Source organism: Lutjanus erythropterus, chromosome 12 (assembly GCF_056507025.1).
Source record: "Lutjanus erythropterus isolate fLutEry1 chromosome 12, fLutEry1.hap2, whole genome shotgun sequence".
NCBI lineage: Eukaryota > Metazoa > Chordata > Actinopteri > Lutjaniformes > Lutjanidae > Lutjanus > Lutjanus erythropterus.
The window spans coordinates 6,832,176-6,842,946 of NC_139328.1; the positions used below are offsets into that span (position 1 = coordinate 6,832,176).

A 10,771-nucleotide genomic window follows, 5' to 3' on the forward strand; every position below is an offset into this window, starting at 1 on the left:
AGGAGTTTTAGGAGGGAATCTCCTCACCCCCAAAATCAAAATTTCATATTTTTCTTACCTGTAGGATTGTTTTGGTGTGAGCTGCTGGGTTTTGGTGATACCATCTATACAGATGTCTGCCTTCTCTTGAATATCATGGAACTAGATGACACTCAGGTTGTGGTGCTCAAAGTGTCCATAAGTAAATGCACGCTTCCCTCTGCACGGCGATACACTTGGCGGACAATAGAGAATAGTTCCTACATGCAACTGCTCACAGAAAAGTCTGTGGATCATCTTAAGTAACTGGGTCATGATGTCTTAAAGGAGACACTGGTGTGAGGTTTTTTTGTGTGTATTTCTTACCACCAGCCAAGTACCATCTTGTTTTATTATATTCTAGAGTTTTGGAGGTACTGGCTCCAATTCACACCAAAACTAGTTAGATCAGTGGTTCCCAAACAGTGTGCTCTGAGGCATTTATAGGTGTGTCTTTGGATATTTTTGACAACCACATGATTTCATAAAGGAAGAAGGAAGGGCTGCATGCCCAACAGTTGCTCTTTTAGTAAAGCAGGTAAAACTACAAAAGGACAACATAAACACACAGGAAGTCTTGCTTGTTATAATGTTAGGCAGATAATTGTGCAAAAAAAATCTAAAGTACTCTGCCTTCTGGAGAAATAATGCTATAAATGTACTCTTCAAGCACAGGAAAACAAACAGACTTATGTGTATCAACTCTAGGTCTTCAGGGTCATTGTTACTGCAACATACAGTCACAGCAAAAGTTTGAAATTAATTTTTACGATGTTGATTACGATTGTGCATACTAGTCTCCCAATACTAATTCTATATGCTAAAAACCATCCTTTAAAGTGAACCCCAGCTTTTATGTGCAGTTACCAGATTGTGGGAATTATTAATGTCCATCTTTCCCTCTTTTCCTCTTTTCTTTGACCTCATTTGTAATTTTGTGACCTCTCTCCTTTAAATGGGTGTGTTGCTGCTTTGAATTGAATTCTTGAATTATTTCGTTAATAAATATTTAATGAGTAATATAGCTGTTTGTCATTTTTTATGTGGCATTTGTAAATAAAGATAAATGTTTACAAAGTGTTTTCATAGAGGCTATTTTGCACAGATATCAATATAGATGGATAAATAGCACTGCAGGTAGGAGGATTTTTGGGTGAATTGTCCCTTTAACTCTTTCTGTGTCCATATGGGTGTGTGAGGGTTGTTTTAAGATACACTGAAAAAAAAAACTGAACATATTCTGTATTTATTTCAGGTTATGGTACAATAAAACGAGGTGCCTTATTACACATTACACATGATTTGAACTCATTGACCCTCCATGTGTCTATTTATTATTCATTTTTATTACCTAGAAAGCACAAATAAATGCAGGCACACACGCGCACTGCATGAGCATCATCATTCAGTGCTGTTATTGGACCACCCAAAACACCTCATTGGTAGCCATGATGAACACACCCAACCAAGAGCACATTTTTTAAAGCCATGTATCAATGCAGTCAGGATGCATTAAAGAGAGGTGGTTAAAACAGTGCCCTGCAGACTGACTGACAAACACAATGGCAGTGACAGCAGCAGTAGTAGTAGATGCTCTCCTCTCCTCTCCTGCTGCTGCTGCATGTGGCCTTTGAACCCATTGTTGTGTCGCGGGTGACGTCAGTGCCGTGTGCGGGAGACGGAGCGGCGCGGCGTGCGCCTGGCGAGACAAAGGCGGCGGACCGACCGGGGTCAGTCAGCAGCAGCAGCACAGAGAGCCGAGAATCACTGTTTTTTTTAACTAAAAGGTAACTGCTAACCTTGGATTTCAGCTACGGTGTCCCTGGCGGTTCACAGCATGAAGACCCAGTGACCCACCCAGGAATATGTTTTGACTCTCCGGACAGTTAAAAAACAACAGTGGCCTCTTTTCGCTTTTTAACGTTTTTCTCCTACGCCCCCCCGTTTAGCGTGCTAGCTTAGCTAGCTAGCCCGCTGCTAGCTCCTACTAGCTCCTGCACAGCACAGCACAGCACAGCACAGGTCTCCTCCTCCTCCTCCTCCTTCTCCTCCTGCCTGGCTGCTTCTCATCTTTTCCTGAAGAAACTGGGCGACAAGCGAGGAGAGGATCTCAAAGGCAAAGATAAAGTAAGTTCACGCTGTTTTCGAACTTGTCTAATTTTAAAAAACAACCTTTGCGAATGGAGTTGGACTGTCAGAGAGCAGAGCTAACAGCAAGCTAGCCGCGGTGCTCCCAAACAAAGGGGTCGACAACGTGACTGAGTGAGCCGACTGTGTGGGACTAGCCTGTTAGCTTGGCTGTTGGGGCTAACAACAGCTTATTTCACTATTTTATCCACATTTTTTAAATTCAGCCAAAGCGTGTAAGAGTGTCCGGGGTTAGTGCCACGTTGGTTTTTAATGTGTGAGCGGAGAAATAGTTTGTTCTGTGGCAAAACAAGCAGCCTCCTCCTGGATGGCTTCAGTTGTCAGACAAGGAGCAACAACAGACAAAGCAAGGCGCCCAAATCAACACTCCTAACGCATGCTGTTGTTTATGAATGATAGAAATAACCAGAAAGATGCATCACTTGTAATATTTATTATTACCTTTTTGCAGGAACGACAAGGTAACTTATTTTGTGTCATTGCATGTGGCTGCATTTTCATTAAATTCAGGAAAGTGAGCCCCCACTTTTGAACGTTTTGTCCTGTCATCTGTTTATGTAACATTACAGAAATACTGATAGCAGTGTCGTTTGTTCAGGAGCTTATTTTGGTACTTACTAGTCAGGATCCCTAGCTATATGGCTCTTTATAAGGTGGCATCATTGACATATATTTATTTATGTCAAAAGTAGGCGTTCAAGGTGTCTGATGTGAACCAAATAAGCTGTTGAACTGCCGTTCATTATAATAACAAAGTAGTCCAACATATTAGAGATATGGCACACAAATAGCACCAGCCATCAGCCCAAAATACTCTCAAAATAAGAAAAAATTGGTAGCTTTGTTTTACTCGACAGCCAAGAAACACAATGATAATCTATTATGTGGCTGGTTAAAATGTGAGCATCCGCTGTGCCCATCTCCAGGCTTTCTTTGTGTGTTTCATGATAAACAAATACTTGACTTTTGTGTTGTTTTTTTTCTTTCAGGAGAGGGTGAGCTCACTCCCAACACACAGGCATCCGTGATCTGATGTGAGATCCACGGAGAGAGACTATGCCTAGCCCTTTATTCCACCCCGAGATTATGGACCACGACGTGGTGATCAGCAGCCAGCACAGCGGGGTCGGTCTGCCCCGGGAAACAGACCAGGAGTCCCGGGAAGAGGACCACCAAGAGGCGCTCCGCTTCGCCCTGGACCAGCTGTCACTCATGGCCCTGGAGAAGGTGGACTGTGGGGGCGGCGGCGGTGGTACCGGAGTGGTCGACTCTCTGGATGGGACCCAGGGTCCCGGCTCTGAGGGCTGCAACGGCGTGGGCGGAGGAGGGGGCTACGTGGATCTACAGATGCTGGAGCATCCCAACGGGTCGCGGGACTCGCCGACGTCCTGCTCTCCGTCCCCGGAGTACTACGGCTCGGGCGGGTACCACATGGCCGGCTCGCACTCCATGCTCCACGGGGAACAAAGCTCCGTCCTCTGCAGCAGGAAAAGAAGTGTCAACATGACTGAATGTGTGCCTGTGCCCAGCTCTGAACATGTGGCAGAAATAGTAGGGAGACAAGGTAAGCGCATGGCTGCTAAATAATGTGGTGTTGATGTTTGTTGGACAGCTTGTTCAGCCTGGTTGTTCTTTGTTTGGGTGGCTGCCTGGTGAGAGGAGGGTCTCTGAACTTTTTACAGCCTCAGCCTGGTGCTCTGCTCGGGGCTGCACCCACTGTTTGGGTCGTTAATGCCAAAATAATGCGGGCGCCCCATTAAAAACCCATACCTGCCCCATTTACATGTGCTTTTTTAAACAGTATTTAGACAATGCCTTGACAAGAGTGTGGTTGAGAGTGTGGTTGATGAGCAGGAGGGAGGGGGAGGGGTGGGAGAGGGTCAGACAAAGCGGCAGATTGTCGGGAGTCTGGACATGTCTAGCAGCCTGCACCAAACAAAGGAAATACACCGAAATGTGCTGCTTTTGTGTATCACAGATGTTGGGCGGCGGGTTTTAACACCGGGCTCACATTTTTAACTCGTGTACACGTTCGCGGTAGATTATTTTTGGCTTTGCGGAGCAGATTTTAGGCTGAAACGGGGCAGCAGGCGCACAAACACGGGACTGGGCGGTGTTACGCCCTGCACCCAGCTCTGTCTGCCGAGGCTGTGCTCGCTCGCCTCCGAGCCGCCACATCTGACACATTTTTTTTTATTTTTCTCTCTCGTTTTCGCCGCCGTACGTGTTAGACTTTAATTAGACAGATGTTGACGGTTTGGTCGGCCCGTCGCAGCCGCGGTATCGTTACGGCATTGTTCTCTTTGTTTGAAAAAGCCATGCTTTCTGCTTCCCAGAATGACATCACACTCTGTGCGCCCTATTGGTCGCCGGGAACCAGGCGTCCATATTTAAAGAAACAGCAGCACGCACACACGGTTGATGCTGCTGGAGGAGCATGAGTTGACACAAGCAGTGCAGCAGCTACTGACTCAATGTTTGTCTGGCAGACAGGCTCTTATATCCTGCATACCTGCTGCTCCTGCTTCTATATGTTATGTTATTGTTAAAGGGCTGGTTGCTATGTTAAAAAAAAACAACAGTGCATAAATGAACAGCTTAGGCTGGAGTGCTGTGTTTTGTTTTGTTTTTTTTGAATGTTTGTTTTTGAGGATTCAGTACCCAGCTAATCTGTTTTTTTGTTTTTTTTGCTTTTGTTTTTTGAGTAGGGGCAGATTTAGGAAATAAAAACGTATGACCTCTTGGCACATTACTTTTTCCTTGACCGGTGAAGTCAGGGATTCAAAGGTGTAAAACAATGCAGCTTTCACTTTTTTCTCCCTCCACTTTCTTAGTTTTCACATTGGCAAAGAAACACAACACTACAGGGGAAAAAAATATCATCCTAGATTAACTTGCTTGTTTTAATGAACACATTTAATATAATTCTTTTCATTCAGTTTGACTCTTCTAAATTCCCTCTGCTTAAACAACCCGAGTTAAAGCTTTTTAAAATAGTGTCTCTGTGCTTAACAAACATAACCAAAGAATGGGCTAATTAATCCCTCACTCATGTGAAGTAATTACTCATTTATAATTTAAGTTTTTCATATTTATAAATGAGCAAAGGGCCTGATTGAGGCCATTAAAATTTGGCCCTCAGTCTGCCAGTTAAATATGCTTGTGGCCTAAGAAAGCAACCCCAGAATCTATTTAACAGGGAAAATAATCTAAGAAACGTCAAGAAGATCCACAGAGGAGAGAAACCTCTCCCATGATGGACAGACATGTAATAGATGTTGCATGTACAGATAAAAAAAAACGATTTTTAAAAAATAACATTACATAACAAATCTATTGTGTGTTGGAACTATTAATAATTAACTATATCTTTGTGTATATATTTGCCAGATAGTCGGGTAAACTTACTGTATTTTTGTCATCTGATACTGAAGCCCTGCAATAAATCAAACCTTCAAGAAGGTTTAAACTGGCGTTGATTCAATTTTATGAACATTTTGGAGACTGCAGTTTCTGCCGCTGTTGCATTTCACTACGAGGTGTTTCTAATATTTTGTCCAACTTATTTAAGTCAGTTTGGGCCACTAAATTGTAGAAACAACACCACCGCAAACTACAATGTTCAAAATAGAGCTGAAACTAACAATTATTTGTCTTCTTGATTAATCACGGTTAATCACTTTGTGATCAGTCGTGAAAAATGTGCATTGTGGCATCACAGAACTCAAAATCTGAGTCTCCAAAGTCTTCAGATTACTTTTCTTTTCTGTCCAAAACCTGAAGACTCAATATTCACTTTCATAAATGTCAAAGGAAAGCAGCAAATTCTCACATTTAAGAAGCTGGTACCAGCAAATGTTTAACGTCTTTTCTTGTAAAATGGCTGAAACAATTAATCGATGGTCAAAATAGATGGCATCTGATTTTCTTTCGATTAATTCGCAGACTAATTGTTGCAGCTCTAATTCAGCTGGAACTTTTTCAATTGACTGTCTGAAACAGTTGCTGGTCAGTTAAGTCCTACTGTTGTAGTTGATTGATGCCATCTGACACAAAAGCTTTGCAATACATGAAACCATGAAGGTTGTAACGTTTAGTTTGTTGCAGTTTGCGGTGCTGTTGAATCGCATTATACTGACAGGTGTTTGTAATCTTTTCTCCACCTAATTTACATCTATTAGGGAAACTAAATTATTTTGTTATATAGCATATTTATTATTATTAAAACACCTGAAGCAGTTCCCTATTCTGTAAAACTTGAAGCTTTTGCACTTCTAATAAAAAATAAGCATAAATACTAGAAACAACTGCACCACAAGCCACCTTTAAAGTTGAATGAACATCTCTGAATTAATGAGCAGGTAACAGAATAACCTTCATGAAGGTAGGATTTATTATAGAGCTGCTGTATCAGACTGCGTTAGTTTTAACAAGGTGAACTAAAAATGCTAACTGAGTGTCGATTGGCACTGTTCTCATTAGACTATGTGTTTGTGTATGACATAATCACTCTTATGTATGGCTATAAATAAATGTGTTTATATACGTGTGGGTGCATATGAAGTGTTTTGGTATTTGTCCTAAAATTGATATTTATGTGCTTCTGCTTCATCTTCAGGTTGCAAGATCAAGGCTTTACGTGCCAAAACAAATACCTACATAAAGACTCCAGTCAGAGGCGAAGAGCCGGTGTTCATCGTGACGGGGCGCAGGGAGGACGTGGAGATGGCCAAACGTGAAATTGTCTCCGCAGCAGAACACTTCTCTATGATCCGGGCGTCCCGCTGCAAAGCTGGAGCGCCAGGAGGAGGAGGAGGTTCTCTTCCTGGACCACCACACTTACCTGGACAGACCACCATACAGGTACACAAATCTTAAGTGATCGTTCTGTATGACTGGATGTTTGATATATCTGTATCCCTGCTCTTTCAGATATTAAAACGTGTTTTTTGTCTGTGCTGCAGGTGCGGGTGCCCTACAGAGTGGTCGGTTTAGTTGTGGGACCAAAGGGAGCAACGATCAAACGCATCCAGCAGCAGACTCACACCTACATTGTGACGCCCAGTCGAGAGAAGGACCCGGTGTTCGAGGTGACTGGCATGCCAGAGAACGTTGACCGTGCGCGGGAAGAGATCGAGACCCACATCACCCTGCGGACTGGAACCTTTGTGGACCTGCAGGGGGACAATGACTTCCACTCCAACGGCACTGATGTCAGTCTAGAGGGCCTGGGCTCGCTCAGCGGCGGGCTGGGGGCATCGCTGTGGTCCAGAGCTACGGGCCACCACTCAGCACCCCCTCCTCCTCCACCCTCCCCACCTCCTCCTATACCCATGTCCATGCACCACTCCTCTGGCCGGAAGATGTCCTCGTCAGTCGCCTATCACACGCACAACGGCGGGATGAGCTCAGACAGCTTTAGCACCGCCCGCAAGACCAACGAGGGCGGCAGCCCCACCAGCCCTTTTAGCACAGGCTCCAGCAGCGCTGGAGGAGGATTCACTTTCGGGGGCGACTCCACCCCGGGGCTGCCCTCCTCAGAGGAACTGGGCTTCGAGTTCAGCGCTTCCAACATCTGGGCACCTTTCGTCAATGGTGGGACAGGCAATAAGACAGCCGGCTCCTCCCAGCAGCAGCCTCTCCGTCGCAACAGCAGTGGCCTCAGTGGCGGCGCCATTACTCCAAGATTGTCTCCAACTCTGCCTCAGGATACGGGCGTGGGTCCCCTGGATCACCCGTTAGCCCGCCGTGCGCAGAGCGACCCCCTCAGCACTCTCTCCTGGCTGCAGTCCGGTAGCGCGGGCGGCGGCTCCTTCTCTGGAGCGTCCAGCTCCAGTTCTGGCGGTTCATCAACCGGCTACTCCTCCTGCTCGGCCTCCTCCCTGCCCGGCGGCTCACCCACCGACTCCGAGGGAGGCAGCAGCGGCGTGGGCCTCAGCTCTGGGATGCTGAGCCGGCTGAAAGGCAGCTCGGGCCCCGGGGTGGCGGGCCTGGTGGGCGTCAGCCCCGGGATCAACAGGGACTGCTTCGTGTGTTATGAGAGCGAGGTGACGGCAGCCCTGGTGCCTTGTGGCCACAACCTGTTCTGCATGGAGTGCGCCGGGCAGATCTGCCAGTCAGCGGAGCCTGAGTGCCCCGTGTGCCACACCCCCACCACACAGTGCATCCGCATCTTCTCCTAATGCCCTGCAGGGGGCCGGGCTCGGGGTGGGGGGTAAATATGATGAGGGGACAGGAAGAAGACTGGAGTGGGGCACCAGCTGTGGCGGAGGCGATGATGGAAGGATTCACACTAATAACCTTCAAACACACACATGATGGACCATAATAAATGCATTAATAGAGATGATGATACTATACGGATGTTGATTTATTGCTGATAACTGTCCAGATGAATAATAACAATAATAATAATAATAACAGTGACTTATTTTCAGAGTGAAGTTAATGTAAACGTGGGGCTCAGACAGTCTCTCTCGGTGGTGAACTTATGGAAGGAAACTAGTGTCTTATCTCTCTTCAGGCCTTCATTTTGACCCGGAGCGGCGTGCACCGCTGCTGGCCCGGTCTGTCTCTCAACATCTCTTCATTCTGGCTTCTTCTTCTTCAGATCTCTGCCTGCTTTCTCTCTCACAGCCTTTCCTTTTGACACTTTTGTACTTAACAGATATTTTTCGATGAAGCTGTCAATGAGGCCTGCACTTTTCTACTCCTTATTTTAATGTTCTCGACAGAACTGTTCCAGCAGATCCCCCTCGCCCCCTCCGCTCCTCTGCTCTCACTCATGCTGTTGTTGTTTGTGACACGAAGAAGAAGCGGCGGCGGGGTTGCTATTTTTCTGTAAGCGTGGAACTTTTTTAAAAAGGTCGGCATATAGTCAGGCACCAGGCGGAACAACAACGCACCCGAGGGACCTCTTAAAGGATGAATTCCTGTTTTTTCTTTCTCGTTGCCACACAAAAATTAGCCATCAGTGATGCCAAATGAATGCTATTAATAGACGTCTCTTAATTCTCGATCAGATTCAATAATGTGTTGGATGAATTTGGATGAGTCTGCCCCACATTTCAAATGTGGCATTGATTGACATTAATTCTCCTTCAATAAGTGAGAAATGTAAGTGATCCTGTAGGAGTGTGAGATCAGTTTTCTGTACGTTTGGGCTGCCTGACAATCCCTTTACATCTCTCTCTGGTGTATATGTGTGTGTGTGCGTGTGTGTGTGTGTGTGTGTGAGTGTTATGCCCACTCATGCTGTTTGTTACATAGGCGTCAACATATGTCCTCCTCACCACGAGAAGGTCTGCTTTCTGTCCTGCTGCCCCTCTCCTCCACGTTACTCTCACAGTCTTAGAGATCCATCCTCACGCCCTCTCTCTCTCTCTCGTCTGTTACACTTAGATCGGCTCGTTTAGCGTTTTCTACTAGTTTTTGACTCTTGACTGTCAAAGTGTGTGGCTACCAGACGTATTTTAGGAAAAGATAGGGCTTTTCTGCTGTCACACGTGAATGTTTTGTCCAATAAAGGAGAGATGGCTGCTCCTCCCACACAAAACAATAACTAATAAGGGGCTTTGATTGAACCATTTATATTTTTTCGTGCACTGTAACCCCCGGCCCCTCTAAAAACGGAAAAAAAAAGAAGAAACAACAGCTCTTACTGTTTTAGTTTTGGTCTTCCACCCCCCTCTCACAGCAAAGCTGTATGGCACTCTCTCAGATGACACACATACCGCTTTACTCCTGGCTAAATTCAGTGCACTATATGGTTAGTCGTTTGAGATCTGTCCGATTTTTCTTAGGTGGGTGCATCCTGTTAAGTGTTTTATTTTTGTTTTTAAATCCAGTGTGAGTTTGCAGTAACTGCCTCCTATAGTGTTATAATACTGTCCGTATGATTTGGGCGATGTCTGCGGTGCGATGATGGTACACGGTTGCCATTAAGTGGCCCCTTGTCGAACATACATGGAATCAGCTCATAGAATGAGACAAGCCATGAGTTAAAACAACGACACAGCTAATTCTCAAAGGGCTTCCTCTTGACTGCACAGACACACGATCACATTTTCAGGCTCACACACCGTACCGTACGTAGAATCAACTTATCCTTTATGGCAGCTAGTAGCTAGGTCATCCAGGGCTTCCAGACACTCTTTGTGTTCAAATCCCAGCAGCTGCAGAATGTTTTGCTTGTTGTTTTTTTTCGATTTCTTTTAAATTATTCTTTTCTAATCGTCCCTACACGGTCATCACATGCGGATCCTGTTGGTTGAGAGTGTAGGGCATTGGAGCTGCAGTGTGTCCCTCCGTGGACGTAGTCGCAGATTGTACGGTTTTAATATCAAGGAAAAAAGGGTAACTCTACTTGAGTAAATAGGCAGTTACTGCTGTGCTTTGGTGCTCCAGCCAGTTTAATGCAAGGACGCTAAAAAAAGCAGAAGGAAGTGTCATTACATCCCTAATGAACATTGTGTGCCCCTGACTTTGATGCACGTTCAATTGAAGCTTATAGGAGATGCATGGAGAAGCAAAACCCAACATGTTTACATTGTATGACCTCTGATGCAGAAATGCCTTTGACAAATCAAAGAACACACTTCAGAGA

The 10,771-nt window shown here is 45.4% G+C and overlaps 1 protein-coding gene across 1 annotated transcript; it reads left to right on the forward strand.

Annotated features, from left to right (window-relative positions):
* The first annotated feature begins 1,567 nt into the window (after positions 1–1,567).
* Positions 1,568–10,037, forward strand: LOC146317494 (RNA-binding protein MEX3B). Its single transcript, XM_084731911.1, has 5 exons — positions 1,568–1,805; positions 1,968–2,145; positions 3,156–3,730; positions 6,785–7,029; positions 7,131–10,037. The coding sequence occupies exons 3-5, from the start codon at positions 3,223–3,225 to the stop codon at positions 8,346–8,348; spliced, it is 1,971 nt and encodes a 656-aa protein (XP_084588037.1). The 5' UTR covers positions 1,568–1,805; positions 1,968–2,145; positions 3,156–3,222; the 3' UTR covers positions 8,349–10,037.
* Positions 10,038–10,771: the final 734 nt, after the last annotated feature.

What these genes read in the sequence shown, in the direction of transcription:
- LOC146317494 (XM_084731911.1), top strand. Translation starts at nt 3,223, where the DNA reads ATGCCTAGCCCTTTATTCCACCCCGAGATTATGGACCACGACGTGGTG. An exon ending in AGAAATAGTAGGGAGACAAG is followed by an intron (nt 3,731 to 6,784) that starts GTAAGCGCATGG and finishes CTTCATCTTCAG; the next exon opens with GTTGCAAGATCAAGGCTTTA. An exon ending in CTGGACAGACCACCATACAG is followed by an intron (nt 7,030 to 7,130) that starts GTACACAAATCT and finishes TCTGTGCTGCAG; the next exon opens with GTGCGGGTGCCCTACAGAGT.